At 40.2% G+C, this 26,691-nt stretch overlaps 1 protein-coding gene across 2 annotated transcripts in view; it reads right to left on the bottom strand.

Moving 5' to 3' along the window:
- FIG4 (FIG4 phosphoinositide 5-phosphatase) overlaps positions 1 to 26,691 on the bottom strand; it is a 116,329-nt gene that overhangs the window by 15,184 nt on the left and 74,454 nt on the right. The window contains exons 22-23 of one of the 2 annotated variants that reach the window (XM_070559285.1): positions 23,538 to 23,624; positions 21,440 to 21,467 (exon numbers count right to left, since the gene is read on the bottom strand). In XM_070559285.1, coding sequence (XP_070415386.1) covers positions 21,440 to 21,467; positions 23,538 to 23,624 — 115 coding nt within the window. The remainder of the gene's footprint in view (positions 1 to 21,439; positions 21,468 to 23,537; positions 23,625 to 26,691) is intronic. The other variant, XM_008520377.2, reaches the window with a different exon arrangement.

Below are 26,691 nucleotides of genomic sequence, written 5' to 3'. Positions count from 1 at the left end.
CAGGATATATTACATTTAGTGGTCACATCCCTTCGGTTCCTCTTGGCGGTGACAGTTGACTTTCCTCATCTTTGCTGACCTTGATAGTTCTGAAGAGTACTTAGCCTGCATCTTTTCAGAGTTGTCCTTCACTTCACTAACAACAAGAATCAGAGAAAACTGTTTTTCGGAAGGCAGTATCAGTAGGATCATGAGCCTTCAAAACAAAACCTAAAGATCCTGAATTTTCAGAGACTCACGTGACTTCGTGTCTGTCAATGTTTGTCTGTGATGGAGTGTTGGTGTGATGTCCAATGGACACGCGGACAGCTGCTGAGGGAACTCCTGTGGAGGGTTCAGGGGAGCAGGGGCTCCCCAACCTGGCTCATCATTATGTTCAAATGGAGAATTTTATAAAGCACACATTCCCAGGCCTTAGCTCAGGTGTACTGAATCAGAGTTTCTAGCACTAGGGTCTTGAATTCTGTATTTTGTATCCGTTTAAAAAAATACTAATAATGCTAATTATGTTTTTAATATAGAAAATTATAAAACATGGCCCACAATCTGTTAGTATTACTACTATAATTAAAAGGATACATGAAGAAAATTTAAAGAATAACCAAAAGTCCAAAATGAAAACTGAGGCTATCTCCCTATAATCTATTTAACTATTTTCCAGGGACACTTTGGTGGCTCCCTGTTTTTATTGTTGTCTTTTGTTTGCTTTGGGATTTGTATTTCAACAAGCTTCCCAAGATGTTCTGATGTAACCGGAAATTTAGAACCCACTGCTACAGAAGAAATTCACGATTCAGCTGTGGGGGAGCAGAGTGCCCCTTTCAGTGTTGGCATCCTTTACAAAATCATAAAGCCCCATTCTTCCTCTTTCCCCCCTGAACAAGTCAGCCCTAAAGCCATTAGATGGGGCAGAGCAAGGAGAGGCAGCCTTTGACAGCCTGTCGGGTGTCTGAGCCCCAGTCGGGTGAAGGGGGCATCCATACTGGGAGTGGACAGCTTGGAGTGGGGATCAGAGTCCAAGCAGGATGAGGAAAGTGTCCCTCCAGAGGACAGATCCAGCGCGGGGAGTTAAGGCCTGACTGGGTGAGGAGGGCGTCCACATGTAGGGGCAGCCTGAGGTGGTATGTCGGAGCCTAAGCAGGGCGAGGTGGGTGGGGTACTCACATGGAGAGTTGGCCTGGGGCCCAAGGGGATGAGGAGGGCATTCATGAGGGTAGGTATCTCTGCAGTGGGAGTCAGAGCCTGAATAGAGGGCATCCATGTGGGGGAAGCCGTGGGTGCAGTGGGGATGGGAGACTGGTTATGTATGGGGGATTAATAAACAAATAAATATAATAAGGGTAATGGGACCCAAGTGTCTCACTGCTGGAGAAGGAAGTCACTAATATGGAAAGGTAGAAGGATAGAATAAACCCTGAGTACCCTACAACTGGAGGTATCAGTATGAACTTATGGATTTAAATATATATATATCTCCATATTTTATTTATTTTATATTTAAAAACATATACATTTATATTATACAGTATATATAAAATATATATGTAGTATATACTTGTACATACATACATGTATGTGTATATTTACATATACATGTCTGTATATGCTTATATATATATATACATATATATACGTAAATATGTGCGTGTCTTTTGAATGGGCCTGGGAGCAGTGACACCCTGATGGCACACCTAGTGCCCAGACCTTTGGCTTCAATGTCACTTTCCACTAAAAAGAATCAAGGATTCTTGGATAAATGACTGATTTCAGGGCTGCGGCACGCAAAGAACATGATGAGCTTAGAACATCTTGTGCCAGAAATCAAGGAAGTGCTTAAAGAATGATGAGAACATGTCCAAAGAACACGGGAGCCAGGTTAAAGGGACCTGAGATGAAATTTGGGACAAGCTGAGCATCAAAATAAATAATGATAGTAACAGATTATATCCCATTGAATAAAATTGGAAACCAAGATCTCCTACTGAGAAAAATAAACTAAAAAATTGAGAGTTTGATGAACAAAGGAATATTTACATAGTTTCAAAGTATCTCCCAGCAAAATATTCATTAATTAAAAGAAAAAAAAAAGAGCAACTTCACAGTGGAAAAGTCCAGAAGATATCACTTTAATCAAGGGATTGAAATAAAGATCATTAGTAATGGGACGAATTGAACTTGCGTGCACCTGACAGAATGCGATGACAAGAACCCACTGTCACTTCTGTGACATTCCTGCCTGCATTCATCATGTAACTTAAGCCAACAAACACTTATGATGTCACAGTTTCTGGGGGTCAGGAATCTGGGAGTGGCTTAATTGCGTGATTCTTGTTTATTCTCATAAAGTCAAAGTCAAGCTGTTGGCCAGGGTGACAGTCAACTCAAGGTTTAAGTGGGGCTGGAAATCCACTGCCAAGCTCACGCAACATAATTGGCAGGCCTCAGTTTCTCACTGGCTGTTGGCTGGAGGCTTCAGTTCCTTGCCATGCAGTTCTATCCACAGGGCTGCTCACAACACGAAAGCAAGTGATCCCAGAGATCACTTTTATAACCCAATCACTTCTGCTAAGGGCTCTGGGTCACAAAGATCAGCTCTCGTACAAAGTGGGAGGAGACTGCACAAGGACGTGAATAACAGGAGGTGGGACCAATGTGAAGGCTGGTTACCACACTGCCAAAGATTCATAACCTGAAAATAATTACGACAAATCCAAATCGAGGGCCATTCTACAACATAACTGACCTGTACTCTTCAAAGTGTCAAGGTCATGAAAATCAGGGAAGAATGCGGAACTGTTCCAGAATGAAGGAGACTAAAGAGACATGACAACTAAATGTAACGTGATGCTGACTAGATCCGTTCATGATTAAGGACATTACTGGGACAACCGGCAAAAACTAGAACAGGGTGGTTCATTTTTTTGTTGTTGAGTTGTATGAGTTCTAATATATTTTGGAAATTAACCCCTTGTCAGATATATGACTTGCAAATATTTTCTCCCAGTTAGTGGGTTGTCGGATACATGATTTGCAAATATGAAAACAAGGAACAACTTCATCAAAATATGGGCAGAGGATATGACCAGACATTTTCCAAAGAAGATATACAGATGGCCAACAGGCACATGAAAAGATGTTCAACATCATTAATTGTTAGGAAAATGCAAATCAAAACTAAAATGAGATAACCTCACACCCATCAGAATGGCTATAATTAACAAGACAAGAAACAACAAGTGTTGGAGAGGATGTGGAGACAAGGGAACCCTCATACACTGCTGGCAGGAATGCAAATTGGTGCAGGCACTACGGAAAACAGCACGGAGATTCCTCAAAAAATTAAAAAATAGAACTACCATATGATCCAGCTATTCCACTGCTGAGTATTTATCCAAAGAACATGAATTCAATAATTCAAAAAGATTTATGCACCCTTACGTTCATTGCAGCATTATTCACAATAGCCAAGATGTGGAAGCAACCAAAGTGCACACCAATGGATGAATGGATAAAGAAGATGTGGTATATATAAACAATAAAATATTACTCAGCCATAAAAAAGACAAAATTGTGCCATTTGTGACAACATGGATGGACCGTAAGGGTATTATGTTAAGCAAAGCAAGCCAGACAGAGAAAGACAAATACTGTATGATTTCACTCCTATGTGGAACAGAAACAAACACATAGGTAAGGAGAACAGATTAGTGATTACTGGAAGGGAAGGAGGTGGGAGAAGGGTGAAAGGGGAAAAGGGGCACATATGTAGGGTGATGGATAAAAACTAGACTATTAGTGGTGAACATGATGCAGTCTACACAGAAACTGATATATAATAATATACACCTGAAATTCACACTATGTTATAAGCCAATATGTCCTCAATAAAATAATTTAAAAAAAAACTTGAGTGGGGTGGGAAGATTAGCTGGTAGCAATGTACTTATGTGAATTTCCTGATTTTACTAGCCTGTATAGTGATTCTGCAGGAGAATTTTTTTTTTTTTTTTTTTTTTTGCTGAGGAAGATTTGCCCTGAGCTAACATTTGTGCCGATCTTCCTCTGTTTTGTATGTGGGTCGCCACCACAACATGGCCACCAATGAGTGGTGTAGGTCTGTGCCCAGGAACTGAACCCAGGCTGCTGAAGTGGAGCACACCAAACTTGACCACTAGGCCATGGGACCAGCCCCAGGAGAATGTTTTTATTTACAGGAAATACCCACTCAAATGTTAGAGAGAGACAGGACATCAGGTCTACAACTTACTCTCAAATGTTTTTGGAGGAAAAAGGTTCTTTGCTCTGTAACTGCAACTTTTAGACATGTTCGAGATTGTTTCCAAATTAAAAATATATATAAATTATAAAGACTTATGAAAGAAACTTAAAATTGTCTAAGATAAGAACAGAAAATTTTAATTCTATTAGGTAGAATTATATGATGCTGTTTGTTTCTGTAGGTCAAAAATGTGTGAATAGTGGTGATTTCATATGGTTCAACTTAACACAAGAACATCCCAACAAACTAATCAACATCAAGGATAACGAAATTATGGACTTCAGCAAAAAGGCAAAACAATTCACAGTGCTGATTTGAGGATCTGTCTCCTGCAGTTACCCACTCTTTGTCCAACATCCCGAGCATCTGCCTCTCTGGAGACCCCCTTCCACCAGCACACAGAGAAGCTGTCGTAGTAACTCCTACCTTAGAAATGACCCCTTGATTTCATACTCCCCTCCAGATGCATTCCTAGGTCCTTGTATTCCTTTACAAGCCTTTTTTGAAAGAATGGTTTCTACTCCCCATGTTCTCTTACTCACTTCCCATTTTTTTCCTAAGCTCACTCTAAATGGGCTTGCAAAGCTATCACTCATAAACATTTGCTCATCGAGGCCACCAACGACGTTCCTGTTCATTTTTGTGTATTCAACACTGCTGCCCACTCCTTCCTTCTTGAAACATTTTCTTCTTTGGCTTCTGTGAAACCACACTTCTCGAATTTCCTCCTATTTCCCTCTTTGTTTCCGTCCTTGCCCCCCTATAATTCATCCTTCAGAAAGCACCCAGAGTCATCTTTTAGAGATGTGAATCAGGGCATGCCACTCTTTACTGAAAACACTCCAGCAGCTTCCCACTGGACAGAGTAACGGCTAAGCTCCTGTGAGAGGTCCTCTGAGATATGGCCCTCCCTGTGCCTTACTCCATCCATAGCACATTCCCCTGGGCCTCTCACTCAGCCTTCTGTTTGCCTCTCACACATGCCAAGCTTGTTCCTGCCCTGGTCCCTTGTGCATGCCCTCTACTGCAAACAGTCTTCCCCAGTCATCTCTGGGCAGATGCCACCCCTGCATTCAGGACTCAGCTCAAACGTTAACTCCTGGAAGAGACTTTCCCTCAAAATCTAAAACAGATCTTCAACCCTTGCCTGCCCCAATCACCCCCTGCCATCACCCTGGTTCGTGTTTTTCAGGGCGTACCCCTGATATGAAATTGTCTTACCTATTTGTTAATTAGCTCAATGCTTGTCTGCCAACCCTAGAACACCTTGTCAGTCTTGTTCTTTACTGCATCCTCAGTGTCTAGGACAGTGCCTGACACACAGCAGGTGCTTGACAAATATTTGGCGGATAAATGAATCACCTACTTTTGGTTTAGCCAGCCCTGGTGGCCTAGTGGTTAAGATTTGGTGCTCTCACCACTGCAGCCCGGGGTTCATCTCCCATTCAGGGAACCACACCGCCCATCTGTCAGTTGTCATAATGTGGTGGCTGTGTGTTGCTGTGATGTGAAAGCTATGTATACTGGCAGGGTCATCCATGGTGGACAGGTTTCAGGGGAGCTTCTAGACTAAGACAGACTAGGAAGAAAGACTTGGCCACGCACTTCTGGAAAACTTAGCCAGGAAAACCTATGAGGAGTAGTGGAGCACTGTCTGATAGAGCGCTGGAAGGTGAGAGGATGGTGCAAAAGACCGGGCAGGGTTCTGCTCTGCTATGCACAGGGTCACTAGGAGTCAGAATTGACTTGATGGCGCTAACAACAAGTTTCCGTTTCAAACTGCTCATGATCTCAAGCCATCCGATGTCTCACGGCTGTGATAATAATTACAGAATCTAAGAGAAGACCTTCCTTCCAAATCGCCTTGTCCAACCTCAGACCAAACGAAGAAACTCTCCACCACACTGCTGATGAAGGTTATCACCTCTGCTCAAGCACGCTCAGTAATGAGAGAACTCACGACTTTTCATAATGGAATGCTTACACGGTATTTGTTGATAGCTATATGTGTTGGAAAGATTTTCTCTTCAGTGATCCTAAATTTTCCTCCCTATATATTCCACTTATTAGTCCCCAAAGCAACTTTAAAAAGCCCTGCTTTTTTGAAGCCCTGACAATGATTCAAATAATACTTGGGGGAATGATCATGTGACTTCTAATTCTCTTCTCTGAGATAAATGCTCCCGGCTATCTCAACACTTCATGTGACATGAAAAATTAACCAACACTGAACGTAAGAAAGGCCCACAAAACTTCAGCAACTCGGTTTTAAAAAATAAAACCTTTCTAAGCACCTTATCTGAAAAATAAAATGTAAGAGTGCTCTGGGGCATTCAGAGCACATGGTCTCATTTCTCAGGACTATCTTTCTGTTCCCTCAACAGCCGCTCCCTAACCTCACAGTCTTTCCGATACTGAGGAACCAGCAACAATCATAGACAGCCAGGCCCAAGAGCCTCTTTCCTGAAACAAAGATTTATCTTTACCGAAACATATTTGTGGCTCTATGTTCTCATTTCTGAATAAATTTTACATTTTAGTAAGATGAGAGAGGACTCTTGTGATGTAACTCTTGGCCAATGAGCTTTGTGGCAAGGGCTCTTTGCTGATGGCATTAAACAATGTACTCTATGAGTGAAAAAGGAGTTTGATCTTACTTGCCTTTGGGCTTTCAGTGTGCGTGTAGTGCAGGAGGAAAAACATCTGTTGTGGTTCAACAGGCCACATCCTAGTGCATATCTGGATCCTTCCCTCTGACTTCCATAGCAGAGAAGCACTCTATAAATACTATTGAATGAAGGAGCGAGCGAATGAGTGAAGGAACCAGTGAACCAGAGGATCTCGGAACCAGGGCTCTGTTCCAAGCCCTCATTTTACAGATGAGGGAGCATCTGAGTTATGAAGATGTTCCACGTGATCACACATTTCGTTATACAATATCAGAAAAACCACATTTGTTAATATCGCTACCCATCACATCAGAAAAATCTTAAGTATTGTTTATATGATGGTGGATACAAGTTTGCTAAAATTTTGACTTTGGCTTGATCTAACTTTATCATTGGCAACAAATACTCTCAACTGGTTCCTTGAAGTGACAGGCTTACTTTGTTCATTTTTTTTTTTTTAAAGATTGGCACCTGAGCTAACATCTGTTGCCAATCTTCTTTTTTTTTTCCTTCTTTTTCTCCGCAAAGCCCTCCAGTACATAGTTGTATATTCTAGTTGTGGGTCCTTCCAGTTGTGGCATGTGGGACGCCACCTCAGTGTGGCCTGATGAGTGGTGCCATGTCCGTGCCCGGGATCCAAACCAGCGAAACCCCGGGCCGCCGAAGTGAAGCGCGTGAACTTAACCATCGGGCCACGGGGCTGGCGCCACTTTGTCCATTTCTGAGAAACTGTCTGCCAAATACCCAAGTCTGAAGAACCGTAGTTCATCTGAAAGTCATTATTTCAATTGGTGTTCTGAGAAAGAAGTGGCAAGCTCAGCTCACAACTTAAGACACTCTCACAAAGTGCTCTTCCTGGAGACAGCCACTGTATTCTGATATGCAACAGAAGTGTTTTATGTGTTTTTATGTGTATTTCCCATTTTCTCACAAAGAATACTAAAAAGAGTTGATACGACATTCAAGGGTTGATACTTAATAATTTTTCCTGCCTCATCAAGGGCTGACAAGCATACTGGCATTTTTTTTCTTTCTTCTCACTCTCTCTGTCTCTTTTTTTGCTGTGAGTGCGTAGCACTGAAGAAAATGATCACTGGTACAGTTTGGTGCCACCACCTTGATCCCACGGACCCACTGAAAGGCTCCTGGAAGCCCCCGGGGTTTGCAGACCACATTTTGAGAATTGCTGCTTTATGCTTTTTATCTTTTCCTTTTCTTCCTTTGGTGACAAGCTGCTGGCTGCCACTCTGTTACTATCCACGCCTTCTGTGGGAGCTCCTCTACATTTAGCTGCGCCAAACAGGAGTATGGTTTGGGGAAGCTCCAGCTGCCTGGCTCAGGACATCCTGTTATCAGACTTTAGGGTCTGAGTCCCAAAGAAATGAACTTGAGTCCCAGTTTTACCACTTAAAAGTTCTGTAAGTCTCAATAAGCTGCTGACCCTCTCCGGGTCTTGTTTTCTTAGAAAATCAGAGGACTGAATCCACTGATCTCTAAACACCTTCCAGTTCTCACATTTCAGGGTCCTAATGTGTTAAATACACACACACATGTACACACGCTAATGGGACATTCTGAGAATGGCATCTTGTACCTCTTCACACAAATCTGATCGTATCTTTGTTATCTCTAGAAGCCATTATAGACAGGCTTTGGGAAGAAAGAAGTATATGAGGAATTCCGATAACACCAACTGGTTTTCTCATTACGAGACTGTTGGGAAACATCCAAGATTCCAGATGTAGAAACAAAAATTAAAGACTAAAATGAAATAATAAACTTAAACTAGTAAACAAATTAAGTTGAATTATATCATCTACATGATCTATAAATAAGCCAATCACTGACTCTGTTTCAGCATGAGAAAATTAATATCTACTGTGCTAAAACTGTTCAGAACATGTAAAAACAAAATCTTTGGACTAATAGAATAATAATGAGTAGAAGAGTATGTAGGATGAAGTTATTTGTCTGAGAAGCTTAAATATAATTTTATTTAGAGTTCTTAAAAAGATACCTAAAATTACATTTTGCTCTTTTTCTATCTGCTAAACATTTATTGATGCTTTTGAGATTATCAGAATGTTTTTCCTGGCTCTATTCTATTATTAAAAATAAATGTACCTGAACACACTAACTCTAGTCAGTTTACTTTCCTGTTTTCTAACCACATGATAAAGGAACTACCAATTTAGCTATTCATCTTATAAAATAAGCCTAAAAGAGTTTTATTTTCAAAGAAGTATTACTTTGATGTCCAATGCTTAAAAAGCACTAATTGACTTTATTTTGACATTGAGTAATGGACTTCTAACACAATATAAATAGTAAAACAAAATGGTTAAGAAAGTCAAGATAGTCTCAATCCTTTTTCACTTCTGGATAAGGACAGGATATATTTTATTCAGATATTTTGGGGCTTAATTAGTGTTTTGTGACATCATACATACAGAATAGAAACTATGACCTTTTACTAATGGATGTAAACCATCTTACAAAGAGTGTTTTTGCAAGCTAATGGAAAGTGTTTGAGAGGGGAGACTTTGAAAAACATAAAAATTTTCATTCTTCACAACTGAGCTCAAACTGCCATAATTTTTTTAAATTATAATATTCTAAGAATAAGTTAAATATAAAAACCAAGAGAAATGTTTGGAGCCTCGTGCATTTGGAAACAACAGGCAAATGGATATAAGGAAATCATGATTCTATTCTAGGAATGTTGATCAGGCGATTCCAAGAGCTAGTTACATATGGGGGAAAATTCTTTTGAAGAATTCTTTTAAAGAGCTTCAGAAATTTCATAGCAGCAGGGAACTGAAAATCAGAAAACCATGGATCAAGATGGCGACACAGGTTGTTCCCAACTTCAGTCCCCCTCACAAGAAGACCAACTAGCAAATATCCATAGCCAAGAAACCATTGTAAAAATCCCAGAACCCAGTGGTGAGGATGAAGCAACCCCCTGGAACACAGAGACTGAGAAGGATGTCAATAGAAGGGTGAAAGGAGTGGCTACACTCTGACTCCCTGGGGCTATGGTTTCTACAGTGGGGAAAAAGAATCCAGGATGGAATTCCAGCTCCCCTAGTGTTGCGGGGCATTTCCAAGGAGGTCTACTTACGTCTTCCCATAGGGATCATCGAGGAAATTTGTGGGGCTTGGCCACTGAGAATAAGATAGAAACAGAGAAGGGGGGCAGGGCTTACGGTCACAAGCACACAGATCTTGTCAGATCATACTCCTTCTCGCGGCTGTGCCCCAGCAGAGATCCTAGCCAGCAGCTCTGCCCATCTGCAGAGCCAAGCTGGCGGCCCTGCCTGGCCAGGGGAGTCAGTGGGCAATGGAAAGAAAAGGATGCTAATTAACATCACAAAAACATATGAATGTGTAAAACTCACTGGTAATGGTAAATATATAATCAAAGTCAGAATCTCTAATACTGTAATGGTGGTGCATAATTCACTTGCAACTCTAGTTGAAAACTTAAAAAAATAATAAGAACAACCATAACTACAATAATTTGTTACTGGATACATAATATAAAAAAGATGTAAACTGTACATCAGTAACCTAAAATGTAAGAGGGAGCAATGCAAAAGCATAAAGTTTCCTTGTGCTATTGAAGTTATTATCAGCTTAAAACAGGATGTTATAAATATAAGATATTTTACGTAAGCCTCATGGTAACTACAAAAGAAAACCCTATAGTAGATAAAAATATTATAATAAATAAATCAAAGCATAGTACTATAAAAAGTCATCAAATCACAAAGGAAAACAGCAAGAGAGGAAGCAAGGAACAAAGGATCTACAAAACAGAATACAATGAACAAAATGCCAACATTAAGTCATTACCTATCAATAATTACTTTAAACATAAACAGATTAAATTCTCCAATCAAAAGACATAAAGTGGCTGAATGGATAAAAAAATCAAGATCCAACAATATGCCGCCTACAAGAAACTCACTTTAGTTTTAAGGACACACATAAACAGAGAGTGAAGGGACGAAAAAGGTATTTCAAGCAATTGGTAACCAAAAGAAAGCAGGGGTAAGCTATAATTATATCAGACAAAATAAACTTTAAGTTAAAAATTCTCAAAACGTACCAAGAAAGTCATTATATAATGACAAAAGTCAATCCATCAAGAAGATATAACAATTGTAAATATTTATGTGCTCAACATTGGACCTGTTAAATATATAAAGCAAATACTAACAGAAATAAAGGGAGAAATACACAGTAATACAATAATAGTTGGGGATTTTAATACCCCACTCTTAACAATGGATAAATCATCCAGACAGACCACCAATAAGGAAACAGCAGATGTGAACAACACTATAGATCAAATGGATCTAACAGACATATACAGAACATTCCATCCAATAGTAGCAGAATACACATTCTCAAGTGCACATGGAACATTTTCTAGCATAGACCATATGTTAGACCATAAAACAAATCTTAAATTCAAGACCATAAAACAAACAAATTCAAGAAGACAGAAATGATATCAAGTATCTTTTCTCACTACAATAAACTAAAACTAGAAATCAATAACTGGAGGAAAGCTGGAAAATTCATGAATACAATTAAATTAAACAATACACTCCTGAACAACCAATGGATCAAAGAAGAAATCAAAAGGGAGGGCCAACCCAGGTTGCCTAGTGGTTAGGTTCAGTGCGCTCTGCTTTGGCAGCCCAAGTTTGGTTCCTGGGCGTGGACCTACACCACTTGTCTGTGGCAGCAGCTCACATAAAAAGGAAAAAAGAGGAAGATTGGCAACAGGTGTTAGCTCAGGGCAAATCTTCCTCAGAAAATAAACAAACAAACAAACAAAAGGGAAATTAAAAAATATCTTGAGATAAACAAGAATACCAAACATACCAAAACTTATGGGATGCAGCAAAAGCAGTTTTAAGATGGAAATTTATAGAGATAAACACATTCATCAAGAAAAATGACAGATCTCAAATAAACAATCTAACGTTACACCTCAAGGAACTAGAAAAAGAACAAACTAAGCCCACAGTTGGCAGAAGAAAGGAAATAATGATGATTAAAGCAGAAATAATAAAATAGAGAATAGAAAAATATTAGAAAAGACTGACAAAACCAAGGGTTGGTTCTTTAAAAAAATAAACAAAATAGATAAACCTTTAGCTAGACTCACCAAGAAAAAAAGAGAAAGGACCCAAATCAATAAAATTATAAGTGAAAGAGGAAATGTTACAACTAATATCACAGAAATATAAAGGATCTTAAGAGACTACTGTGAGCAACTACACACCAAAAAAACGGACAACTTATAAGAACCGGATAAATTCCCAGAAACATACAACCTACTAAGACTGAATCATGAAGAAAGAGAAAATCTGAACAGATTAATAATGAGTAAGGAGATTGAATCAGTAACAAAGAAACCTCCCAACAAACAAAAGCGTGGGACCAGATGTTTTCACTGGTGAATGCTACCAAATATTTAAACAATTAATGCCAATACTTCTCAAACTCTTCCAAAAAACTGAAGAGCAGGGAATAATCTCAAACTCACTTTATGAGGCCAGCATTACCCTGATGCCTTGCCAGATAAGGACGCTACAGGAAAAGAAAACTACAGGCCAATATCCCCAATGAATATAGATGTAAAAGTTCTCAACAAAATACTAACAAACCAATTCAACAACACATTAAAACGATCATACACCATGATCAATGGGATTCATCCCTGGGATGTATAGATGGTTCAACATATGCAAATCAATAAATGTGATACATCATGTTAATAGAAAGAAAGATAAAAATCACACGATCATCTCAACAGATGCAAAAGAGCATTTGACAAAATTCAACATCCATTCATGATAAAAACTCTCAATAAATTGTGTATAGAAGGAATGTACCTCAACATAATAAAGACCATTTATGACAAGCCCACAGCTAACATCATACTCAATGGTGAAAAGGTAAAAGCTTCTCCTCTAAGATCAGGCACAAGACAAGGGTGCCCACCCTCACCACTTCTACTCAGTATAGTACTGGAAGTTCTAGCCAGAGCAATCAGGCAAGAAAAAGAAATAAAAGGCATTCAAATAGGAAAGGAAGAAGTAAAATTATCTATTTGCAGATGATATGATCTTACATGGAGAAAATCCTAAAGACTCCACCAAAAAACTGTTAGAACTAATAAATTAACAGTAAATTTGCAGGATATAAAGTCAACATACAGAAAATCAATTACATCTCTATACACTAACAACAAATTATCTGAAATTATCTGAAAAAGAAACGAAGAAAACAATCCCATTTACAATAGCATCAAAAACAATAAAATACACAGGAATAAACTTAACTAAGGAGGTGAAAGATCTGTATAACAAAAACTATAAGACCTTGATGAAAGAAATTAAAGACACAAATAAATGGAAAAATATCCCAGGTTCATGGACAGGAAGAATTAATACTGTTAAAAAGTCCATATTACCCAAAGTAATCTATAGATTCAATACAATTCCTATCAAGATTCCAATGGCATTTTTTACAAAAATAGAACAAATAATCCTAAAATTTATATGGAACCGCAAAAGATTCCAAATAGCCAAAGCAATCCCGAGAAAGAAGAACAAAGCTGGAGGCATTCCATTCCTGATTTCAAACTATATTACAAAGCTATAGTAATCAAAAAAGTATGGTACTGGCATAAAAAAAGACACATAGACAAATGGAACAGAATTGAGAACCAAGAAACAAACTCACACATATACGGTCAATTAATATTTGACAAGGGAGCCAAGAATACCCAAAGGAGAAAAGACAGTCTCTTCAATAAATGGTGCCGGGAAAGCTGGATATTCACATGTGAAAGAATGAAACTGGACCCCTATCTTACACTATACCCAAAAATTAACTAGAAATGGATTAAAGACTTAACTGTAAGACCTGAAACCATAAAACCCCTAGAAGAAAACATAGGAAAAAAGCTCCTTGACATTGGTCTTGGCAATGAATTTATGGATATGACACCACAAGCACAAGCAACAAAAGCAAAAATAAACAAGTGACATTATATCAAATTAAAAAACTTATATACAACAAAAAGAAGTGGTCAACAAAGTGAAAGGCAACCTATGCAACAGGAGAAAATATTTGCAAACCACACATCTGGTAAGGGGTTAACATCCAAAATATATAAAGAACTCACACAATTCAATAGCAAAAAAACAAATACAATTAAAAAAAGGGCAAAGGACCTAAATAGACATTTTTCCAAAGAGGACAAACAAATGGCCAACAGGAACATGAAAAGGTGCTCAACATCACTAATCATCAGGGGAATGCAAATCAAAACCACAATGAGACAGCACCTCACACCTGTTAGGATGGCTATTATCAAAAGGACAAGAGACAAGTGCTGGTGAGGATGTGGAGAGACGGGAACCCTGTGCACTGCTGGTGGGAATGTAAATTGGCACAGCCACTATGGAAAACAGTATGGAGGCTCCTCAAAAAACTAAAAATAGCCCTACCATATGACCCCGTAATTTCTCCTCGGGAGATTGAAGGAAAGGAAATCACTATCTTGAAGAGATATATGCACTCCAATGTTCACTGCAGCATTATTTACGATACTCAACATGGAAACAATTTAAGTGTCTGTCGATGGATAAATGGATAAAGAAAATGTGAGGGGTGTGTGTGTGTGTGTGTGTGTGTATGTAATGGAATATTATTTGCCCAGAAAAAAGAAGGAAATTCTGCCATTTGTGACAACATGGATGAACCCTGAGGGCATTATGCTAAGTGACATAAGTCAGACAGAGAAAGACAAATACTATATGATCTCAATTATATGAGGAATCTAAAAAAACCCCAAATGCATAGAAACAGAGAACAGACTGGCAGCTGCCAGAGGAGGCGGGGGTGGGGGGCGTAGGGGAAATGAGTGAAAGTAGTCAAAAGGTACAAACTTCCAGTTACAAGACAAATAAATTTGGGGGATTTAAGTAAAGCTTGGTGACTATACTTAACCACACTGTACTGTATATTTGAAAGTTACTAAGAGAGTAGATTTTTAAAGTTCTTACCACACACACACCAAATTGTAACTATGTAAGGTGACGGTTGCATTAACTAACCTTATTGTGGTAATCATTTTGTAATGGATACATATACCAAATCATTGTCTCATACACCTTAAACTTACACGATGTTATATGTCAATTATATCTCAATACAGCTGAACAAAAGTAAAATAAAATAAGGCAATCATGGTCCTATTTTAGCCTGTCCTACTAACGTAATGCATATGCTAACTAATAAGGACAGCAATAGTTTGTCAATTGAGAAAATCATGAGACACCTGCCAAGAACTCTGAGGTGCTACACCTAAGACTGAAAATCAACTATAGTGAAATAAAAACTTACAAATATTAACATTTGTCTTGCCATTTGCTTCAATTTGCTAACCCTGCCATTTCTTTCTCACACTTAATTATTGCATGATATTTTCAAAAGAGATAAAACTACTGAACATCAAACATTATTCATTCATAATGTATTTAATGCTTACTGTGCACCAAGTACCCTGTAGAGATAATTCATAGTCTTTAGATTCGTTCTAGATTAAAAATGCCACATACTGGGTTCTATTTACCAAGGACTTTCTGTTCCCATAAAATTGGGAGGGATGGCAGAAGGATGCTTATAAAATATGAGCAGACCTTTAATTATAAAAACATAATGCAACTGATTTCCAAAGTAGTGGTCTTCAAATTTCTTCATAAGACCATAAGGAAAATGAGTAATGAAATAAAATGTTAAATATGGAAAATTAATTATATAACATTAAAAGACTACTGATGCCTGTTGGTGAATTCTAAACACAATTAGAACTTAATGAGATTTGTACTTGATTTTTTAAATTATGTGCAAAAGCCTCGAGGGGTTCTGAGTCACACATAGGATGGTATAGCTATATTTAAATATAAAATTGAAATGGTTTTTTTCTTGTATTTCAGCCAAAAACTTATCTGAACTGAAAAAATTTCTCATATATAGTCAGAGAAGACAAGGGCAATGAATACATGATACCTGGGCACCCATCTTCACTGTGCAAAAGGGAATGGTTGTCAGGAAGCCACGGTGACATAGCACGGGCTCAGTAATTGCTCCAGCTGCCCAAAACCATCCCACTCACCTCCTTACACAAGGTTGATGATAATTTGGTAAACCAACAAAATAACAAAAGGTTAAACACTTACAAAATGTGATTTTTGTATACAGTGCTAAGCAAACCAATGAGTAATACCCGTCACATGGCCATATCAGATATCCAAGTCTGTTCCCCCAGGACTAACCTGATTGCTCATATAAAAAATAAGACAGTGTTTTTTGGGCTAAAAATACATGTAAATCCATAATAAATTCTTCATCTCTATCAGCAATTGAAGGATTTTTCCCCCTATAATCTGACTATGGATTTCCAGAAAATTTTAAAAATATATATAATAAACTATTTAACATCAACTCCTTTAGAGAAAGAAATTTAACTTACTTGCTTTTTAAATCAAGAGCAGAAAAGCTAAAATTATTGCATCTCTCTCATCTAAAACCTCTTGAGCCCTGGACAAATCATCTTGGATGTCCTATTATTGTCACAAATGAACCACTTTAGCCCCCACACTTGCGTTCGTTGTGTGTTTCCAATCCTGGTGACCCACCACCAGATTTAGTCAACCAAGCTGGACAACGCCTAGCCTCTCACGTGTTCCTCACACCCGACTCACTGCCAAGTTTCACCAAGCCCTACAGATTCTACTTTTGCAAAATAATCCCCCTTCTTTACTTTAACTTCCAATAGCAGACTCCAGTGACTCTTTTGTCCTGATGTTTCCAACAGATATGTTGTTTATCTCCCTGCCTCCAATCCATTCGCCATGCTATTTCCAGAGTGACCTTTCTAAAATGCAAATATAAGCCTATCATTCTTCTGATTAAAATAGGCTTTTAGGATAAGGGTCACTCTCTCTCCCTTAGCATCTTCTCCTGATCTTGTTCCTATCTGTCTGTGTCTCTCGTGGACTATTCCCTTGCATTGGACACACAGAATTATGTATGGATCTCCAAAGTGGTAAGTGATTTTGAGCCCCTGCCCTATGCCCTCTTTGCCTTCTTCAACCAGGAAGCCCCACCTTTCCCTTAGAATTTAGCCCAAGGGTTAAGCCTGCCCACGAATCTCTGTCTGATTTGGATTCTTCTCTGTACTCCCACAGCCTCCCGTGCTAACACCCTCACAGCACCCTCCTACTGCCTGGAGTCACTGACCCACTAGGCAGTGTAAACCCTCAGAGGCAGGACTGTATCTCATTCCACTATGTATTGCGAGTACCTAACCTGCACATAGTGAGCATTTAGTAAATATCTGTCATTGAATGCCTTTAATGCCCTACCAGTAAGGCATTTGATACCTTACCTTACAGAATAGCTATGTTCCTGAAAAAAACCCAACACCCAGAAAACCTACGTTACGGGGGTACTTAAGACCTCATGTGAATGGCGAAAGCTCCCCAAAATGGTATCCTTTGTAGTCACCAAAAGAAAACAGGCAATACGCTAAATTAAAGTGTCAAAGTCATTTTAGATATCTTAAATTAATAACACAAGTACCGGGGCTGGCCCGGTGGCACAGCGGTTAAGCGCGCACATTCCGCTTTGGCAGCCTGGGGTTTGCCGGCTCGGATCCCAGGTGCGGACATGGCACTGCTTATCAAGCCATGCTGTGGCAGGCGTCCCACATATAAAGTAGAGGAAGATGGGCATGGATGTTAGCTCAGAGCCAGTCTTCCTCAGCAAAAAGAGGAGGATTGGCAGATGTTAGCTCAGGGCTAATCTTCCTTAAAATAAACAAAAATAAAAATAACACAAGTACCTACAAGTATATTTAAATTTATTATTCCTTATATGTTAGAAACCTTTCAGGATGGCCCTCCCTGAAAGTTTCAACAGATTTACCTTTTCATTAAATTTATCTCACTTAACACAGCATGCAGATATTACTGCAGATAATATTCAAACAAAGAGGTATTCACTTTATATCTATACAGCTAACGGATTTTTCATTTTGACCTCCAGCTGTAGCTTCTGCTACTTCCTTCCCTTGCATGCTCATTCCGGCTCTCAATTCACTGTAAGTAAGGAGACAGTATTTTCCAAGGCCTGCATTTATTTTACCCACTATGAACATACCACAGAAACCTCTCTCATCTCCTCCTGACCCCTTTCCTCACAGATCTCTCTTCTGTTTTTCTAATTATTGCCAGTGGAGTCACTCACACACACTTTCATTCAATCAACAAACATTTACTAAGTGCCTAGATGCCAGGGACAGAGCTAAGTTTTTTAATCCATGCGGTTCCAGAAAAGGTACATTAATATAAATCCAATCCATAGCTGTTACCCATGGTAAGAAAGCACACTGCATGCCAATCTGGTACACACATGCTATATTTATGCACAGAAACAAAATTCCATGAAACAAAACTTAACCATACTATGTGCCATGCATGGAAATTTCTACTGGATTCAGTTCAGTTTTATTTCATTTCATTGGGTAGAGGCCTCCTAAATTAATTTCATGGCCAACTAATGAGTCCAGAATTACAGTCTGAAAAGCACTGTTCCAGAATACATGAAGAAAACTTATGTTTAGAGAGATTGCTTTATTTAAAAAAAAGAAAAAGAAAAAAAAAGCTAAAAATACCCTGGAGGGGATGGAGAGAGGATGGTGAGGGGGAAAAAGGGAAAGAGAGGAAAACAGAAGTAGAAGAAATAGAAGGTGGGGTGAGGGGGCAGAAAGAGATCATTAAAAATGGAAAAGATACACAGGAATGGCCAGACAGGGTCAAAGAGAAAAGGGAAGGCCAGAATGACAGAGCAAGGAAGACTGTCGTGGTGATTTCGGGGGTGAGGGAAGGGGTCACAGTCTGGCTGGTGGGCTGAGGAGTTGTCACCTATCGTCTCCCACCGCCACCTGTGGAGGGAATTGGCTAATGCATCATTGATCACTGCCTCTTAACTGCTGCTCTAACCTTAAGCTTTTAAAGACCATACTCCCAGGTGTTTGGAAAAGATAACAAGAGTTACCCATTACGGTAGAAATACTGATTTAGCCTGCAGCACAGAGACCAGAGCAGGATCACAGAGGACTGGATGAAATCAATGGGGAGATCCCCAGAGAGGGAGTTGTACATAGGGAATACAGGATTGAAAATGATACCATGAAAAGTAAACAAAGTTGAGTTAATCACAGCCATTGTGTCATGCTCATCCCATCAGTGTGAAAGGTGTACTAATTCTGATTGTGTAAGAGCACTCTCTGATTTGTGAAACGCTTTCCCTAGCAGAAGCCCACACCCAGAGGCCTTCACTCCAAGGAAGTAAATGCTTCTTATGATGAGATATACTTAGGGAATAAATTCAACCTTATGGTCTTAAAACAGTAAACACACCTATTTACCTTATATTACATTTCAGCTTTTCCTGTGGTGGAGGCATCCTAAATTAGACTGTATTTATCCAAACTCTATATATTATATTTTGAACCATTTCTTAGAGGCAGTTTTTAAACGAGTGAAATATATTCCTGGAATAGGTGAGCCATGGAATAGCAGGCATTAATAATATATGTGTTCATGTTCTTTTTAACCTACACTGATTGGCATTTGTTGCTTAGTTAAAAACTCCCAGAGAACTGGTAGGAGTGTAAAATGAGAACAGGTTGGTCTTGCCTGAGCACAGTGAGTCACCGCCGGGCCACACAACACCCCGCCTGCCCCGGGCACAGCAACTCCTTTCACTGGGGTCCTTCTCACTCTGCATCGGGTCCCAGGTGCAGGTGGAAGCAGGATAAAGAAAAAAGAAGCTAAAAACCTGGTGTGCTTACTCTTTCCTTCTTTCAGAATGCAGTAGGGGAAGAAAGAAACAGGAGAGGGCGGAGGGCTTATGAGCAGGAAGCAGAACAGGGCAAGAACTAAAAAGTGTTCAAGGATGGGGAGAAGGCAGCCCCTGGGAAGGTATCTGAGAACCAGGGAGATTCTGGGTGAGGCGGGCTTCCAGGGTATCAGGGGGCCTCAGACAGACTCTGGTGGCAATGGGAGGGATAGGAGGTTGAGATCCAGTACATTTTAACAAATACTTCCTGAGCACTCAAGTCAAGGTGCTATTCTTACTGAGGACACAAAGATGAGCTGTCCTCTAGGAACTCACAATCTTGTAGGACAGCAATCACCCTGACTAGCAGCAGCACTGTCCCGATGATGGCCAAACAAGCTCTCCACCATCAGATGAACCAAGCAAAGCGTGCTTGCCGAGGATGCAGGTCTACACCAGGGAAAATATGCTGCGTACTGGGAAAAGAATAAAGGTGTATTCTACTTAAATATTAAAAAAAATTCAAGATCAACAGAGCAGAAACATTACGTCTGTAGATAGAGGTGCCTACCAATCCACATCATGTCAGAGCACCAAAGTGAGGCTGTCTGCCCTATTAACCCAGTATTGCTACCCCTGTGGTCATAAAAGCAGCTGGCGACACTAGGCATTCATAGCTCAGTGATAGAGAGCCAGCCTGTCTGGATTTGAATCCTGGTCCCTCTACTCGCTAGCTGTTTGACCTTGGACAAACTGTATAAGTTTGTGTTTCATATCTGTAAAATGAAGATGATAGTGAGATCTACTTCATAGGTTATGGTGAGAATTGAGTTAATACAGGTTATGGGATGTAGAACAGTGCCCACCACACACCAAGTGATCAGTAATGTTGGCTCATGTCATTTCTCCCTAATCACCCCCAGACACTCAGGGAGCAGGCCTGGTCAAAGGGAGGGGGTCACATTCAAGTGAGATATAGCTTTGAGTGTTTGGGCTGGCAGTGTAGACACTGACCAGTTTGAGTTTAACATCCACTTCTAAGAAATGTTCTGCAAGACCCTGCAGTGTGGACAGTGTCCAGCTCCCCCATGCAGGCTTCTGAACTTCTGCTTCAGGAGTCCCCGCTCCACTGGCTCCTTGCCAGGTACTTCTTGTCAATATTGTTTACATTTGGTGTTGTATTTACTTCATATTTAGAAGAGGAATATTGGTATGCCGCATGATTCCGTGAAAAATTGCGAAGATTATGAATAATCCAGAGATGAGTAGGTACATATGTATGTAAACTTAAAATAAACTTATTACCATTTTAAAATATACAAGAACCTAAAACATAACAAAATGAGAATTTCAATAATCTCATATAAACCTAATTTCCCTTGGTTTTGGCATAGCTTTAGAAATCTAAAAATGAATAGTTGACATTTTAAGAACCTAGTTACAGAGTTTCAATTTCAAGTGTGCACCCATGTGCACGCACACACATACACACACACACAAACATCAACACTACTCTCGGGCAGTTGCCATGACAACATAATGCAGAGCTTACCAGGCTCTTTGTTATCCTGCTGAAGATGCTGTGCAAAAACACACTCATGTTAGATTCTTTACTAATTAAGTGAAAAAGGTTAAAAAAATTCTAGATTCACATGGTTTTCATATGTGCAAGGACTCAGAAAAGCAAATACTAAATATTTTAAGAAAAGAATTCAAAAGCACTAATTGCAAGACCAATTATGGATTAAAGTAGAAACACTACTGAACAAAACAGAGGAAAATGTTTTTCTTTCATTTTGTATGCTACCTTCCTTTCATCATCTTCTCCTCCTAAGTTGTGCCATACTATTTTAATGGAATAATCAATTTGTATAAGACAGCTTGGTTAAGAGAGTCTCTTTTTTTTGCTAACACATTTAAATACTTTCCTTCTTTGGCCACATCTATTTCACTTCATTTGGGAGCCTATACTTCCATACGCTAATTAGACATAAGAAATAAAAACTGTCTTGAAATTAATAGGAGTTCATATGTTTAAAAAAAAAGAGGAAAAAAAGAAAAAAATAGTGGCAGAGGAGAGAAAGAAGGGATGAATGGCCCTTTTGGAGGCTATGATAAAACACTGTCTCGTTTTTCCTTCCCCTTCTCTGATCAGCCATCTCTGCCTCCCCGGCAGGTTTCTCTCTCTCTGTCTCAGCCGTTAGACCTGGATCCCCTTAAGACTCAGCTGTGAACCTTTTCTCACTCTAGTCTCTTTTCCTAGGTGGTCTCATCCTCAGCCTGTGGCATTAATTATCACCATTTGCATTGACATCCCCAGCAGGCTCTCTTCTGAGTTTCAGATCAGTTGACACAACTGCCTCATAAACATGGCCACTTGATGCTACTTTAGAGGCACCCTGGATCCTCCTGTAGCGCTCTTTGCCTCAGTAAATGGCAGCTTTGAATGGTCCTAGCACAAGCGTACTCAATACCTATCTGCTAAATGTATAAATGAATGAATTAATCAAATCTGTTACACAAACCAAAAACCCTAAGGTTCATCCTTGATAAGGCCCTCTTCCTCTCCCTCCAGTCACCAAGTCCTGTCCATTTCACCTCCTAAATATTCCCCAAATCCATCCCACTTCTAAACTCTTCCCAGCCACTACTCTCTAAAGCACCAGTCTTTGCCTGGATTACGATAACGGCCTCTTAGCTATCAATCAAGAACATGCAGATGCAGTATACACAGAAGTTAGGCAATCAATACCTTTCAGATAATCTATTGGACAAGCTGATAAAGTTGTTCTAAGAAAAGGGAAGAGGACATTTACTAAATGTCAGCTGTATGACAGGCACTGATCTAGATGCCTTGCATATACTGCCTGATTTAATCTCCAAAGTGACCCATTTTCTAGAAGAAACTCAACTGAGCATATGACATCAGGGAGCCTCTTCCGGTCACAGCCTTTGCTTTATTTGGTCCTAACAAGCAGAAAATAATGATGAATATGAAGATGATGATGATGGAGATGATCACAACTTATTGAGAACTTTTTCCAGACACTGATCTAAGCACTTTGTACGCATTATTTCATTTCAGCCTACCACTCTCCTACGAAGTGGGTGCTATTATCCCATTTTGCAGATGAGAAAACTGAGCCACGCAAGACTTAAGTTACTTGCTCAAGGTAAAAAAAACAAAGAAGTGGTGGAGCTGTGGTTCAGGATATGAACCTAGTTCTGTTTAAGAATTTCCCAAACCCCTGTTTAACTTAGAGCAAGTTTTAGAACTGGTGGGGATCTATAGTAGAAGAGACAAACCCATCCCTGCTCTCAAGTACTGAACATGAGGAGCCTGTCTCCAGGGTCAGAGCTGTTTTCTCATCCCTACTCTACCCAGTGGAGAGCAGATTCTATGGAGTGTCACCTCCACCAGCTCCAATCTCACCTCCAAAGGGTGCATTTCCAGTATAGTCAAGGCTACCAATCTCTTCTCCATCCCACAGCTACCCAGTTTTCCTGGATAAGGTACCAGGATGAGATGTTTTAGTGCTTATACTAATATGGTGACAAGACTGAATATTTTTATTACAAAGTCTTCCAAAAACAGCACCATGAATAGCATAACCTATAGTCTAATATAGTACTTAGAATCCAGTACTTACAATTTTATAACTCCATCTGGGCACCTGGAATAGAGCTGCTGGCTGCTCTTGTCTTGTCTATGTTGACTCTGACCCAGCTGAACAAATCTACAAATTACAATGGATAAAACGTAAGCTAAAGAAGAAACTACTTGCAATAAATTCAGTAGATTGCGTGAAATGTTATGAGCTTTCCAACGACAGTGGTATGTTTATTTCATAAAGGCACACAAGAGTACCCTACATAACACAAGACTACTTACAAATGGCTGCCTGATTTTAGAGTGGGTTTGTTAGAACTAAAGGAGGAGGGATTCTGCTTAAAATGTAAGCCATAACCATAGATATAAGAATGAAACGAAATGTGCACTTCATTGTATTTCTTTTTACTTAAACATGATACAGAACTTGAACCAAAACGTTCCTGAAGCCAGGAGGATGCTCTTTCAGGGCCTCACACATCTGACGGTGACTGCAGCAGGAAGCACGGGGGGACATGAGGGGAGGTGTTTGCAGTGAGATAAATGACAAGGAAAGGGCAGCATCAGGCTGGGGATCCATCTCCTGAAACAGGGATGCTGCTGAGAACCCAGGACAAGGGTTCAGCTTCCTTAGGACCACAGAATTCCCAAGTCTACTCCAGTCACTCCTAAGAGTTCCTCCAACTGAGATGGAGGGGACTGAGGAGACCACCTGCTGAGCGCCACTGCCACCCCACCCCTCCTTAGAGAAGACTGCAACAACACTAATCCAGGTTTGAAGCTAAGAGCCAAAGGGAATCGCCCCAGGCCAGCTCTGCAGCAGAAGATGAGACCCAGCGATGGGCCGAGGGCCACCAGCTATTTCTCAAGCGCACACCTGTCTGAAGTGTGGCCTGGGCTATATCATCCATTTTCCCCTTAGAGACACAGCCTGTAGTTTTGTCCTAATGCCCCTGGGAGGTGACAGGGCAGGATTAAAAGGCTAATTCCCTTTCCACTTTTCTCCTATTTATTTTCTTTTAATGATTATGGATACTTTCATAATTTATTTTTATTAGCTTTTTTAAAGGTCAAGAAAAGTGCTGCAGAAACCACCAATTATTAAATCATTACAGTGCTACTGAAAAACTTTTAAATAGCCTACTTTTCTCCAAGTTTTATTTTCAGCAAGTGAGTATTTTTCTGGGAAGAATGTCATATAATATCTAACATGTGTACAGAACTTTAAACTTCCCAAATCATGTGCACAATCACTGTCAGAATTAACAACAACAACAACAAAAGATTTGGCAGGGGTCTGAGGTTTTGAAGAAGTAGAAAACTTCTGGGTCTGGTCATGATAGCAAATCAAAGAGATCAGAAAAGATAAGGCAAAGGAAGGTACAGGGAATAGGGCTCAGAAATGAGAACAAAACTACAAAACTGGGGCCAGCCTGGTGACATAGTGGTTAAGTTCGTGCTCTGCTTCAGCGGCCTGGGGTTCATGGGTTTGGATCCTGGGCATGGACCTACACACTGCTCATAAAGCCATGCTGTGATGGCGTCCCACATACAAAATAGAGGGATACTGACGACAGATGTTAGCTCAAGATTGATCTTCCTCACCAAAAAAAAAAAAAAAAAAAGCTACAAAACCAAGAAATCCTCAGGAGTTTGAAGGTGGTTGAGGACCAACGTAGGAAAAACAGGCAGAGAACAGGAAGCTGGAAGACAGGCTGCAGAAGCCAGTTCTGGCTGCATTTCTTCTCTCCCCACACTATGGTGTGGTAGCCCATGTGGGAGTGGTGACAGGCAAGGCAGGCTGGCTTCTGTGTTTACATGCACAAACTTTGGTGGGTTCCAGCCGCCTGGGTGCAGAACTGCAGTGGGACAGGGTACCTGCCGATTTAGGGCAGAACTATATGAGCTCTTGCCCTGCCCTTGAAGCTCTGCCCTCTGGATCAGAGGAGGCACTAAGAGCCCCAGGGCCTGGCTGGGACAAGACAGGGTGCAGTCAGTCCCTGAACATTCTCAGCCGCCCCCGGGCACAGCTAACCCCCAACACTGATGGAGGGAGGCTTCCTCTGCCTACAATAATGCCTGCGCCAGATGGAAAGGGGCGATGCCCCTACTGCCATTAGGGGCAGTCTGCTCACAGGATGGGGCTCTTCACAGAGAGGGGAAGAGACGGCCAGGCCCCCTGTTTCTCCTCATCCCCCAACGTCTGCATCATAAGCAGGGGCAGCTGATCCTTTCAGAAGAATAAAGAGGACTTTACGGTCTAAAATCTCAAGATACCAAGAAACACAGGACAGGTCTCCTGGAGAAGTCACTGAATGGCTCTTTCTGTTCTTAGCCTATAAAGAGGGCTAAAAATATCTTTTCAATCTACTACAGAATTGTCTAAAGAACAAATAAAACACTGTAAAGTGTCACACAAATCAAAGGAGGAGCTATTGTTCTCAGCATATCAAACACGGAATCTTATTCCGGGACACAGGTTCCTTCAGCACCTGCAGTAATCCCCTCCCTACAGGCCCTTGCACCCTTCTTAGACTGTTTCCGGGGGTGTTGGGGCTGAACAAAGCTGAGTCTCACTCCCCAAGAAGGGAGACCTGGAAGGGGCCTCAGAGGCAGTCTGAGCTGAAAGGCTCCAGGTGAAAGTCATGTCCGAAGCAAGAGACGCTTTCCTTTTGCTTAATTAATGTGAACCAAAATTTCAGTCCTTGACGTGTACACTCAAACTCTCTGCAACAAAGTCATGTTATTCAGCACTAACACGAGTGCTTCTGCAGTCAAGAAAGGCTGTGCATTTTTATATTTTATGTATTTTACAGCAGATCTCACTAGTTTGAAGCAAAAAGCTGACAATATCCAGTTCGATGGATTCTGCAAATGAAATACCCTCCTTAAAGAAATAACAGAAGATCATCGCTTATTTATATTATAGTTTACATGAGCCAAAGTTACATGAATGAAGTGGGACAGTGTTCACATGCAATAACTAAGCCTTCTCAATGCATGTATTAGGCTGAGGGGGTGTTTATAGCGGTCTCATCAGCTTCTTAAGCATTTCTAGATGAAGGATTCTTTTGAGAATCGGATAACTTCTGAGAAAAACACACACACAAACAAAATTATATGTATAAATTCAGGGAATGCCTTGTGGTGGACCCTCTCCTTTCAGCTGGATCTGCCTAAGGAAGGTCTGTAAC

The sequence above is a fragment of the Equus przewalskii genome, chromosome 9, assembly GCF_037783145.1.
Source record: "Equus przewalskii isolate Varuska chromosome 9, EquPr2, whole genome shotgun sequence".
Taxonomy (NCBI): Eukaryota; Metazoa; Chordata; class Mammalia; order Perissodactyla; family Equidae; genus Equus; species Equus przewalskii.
This window is presented reverse-complemented; position numbering and strand designations above follow the sequence as displayed.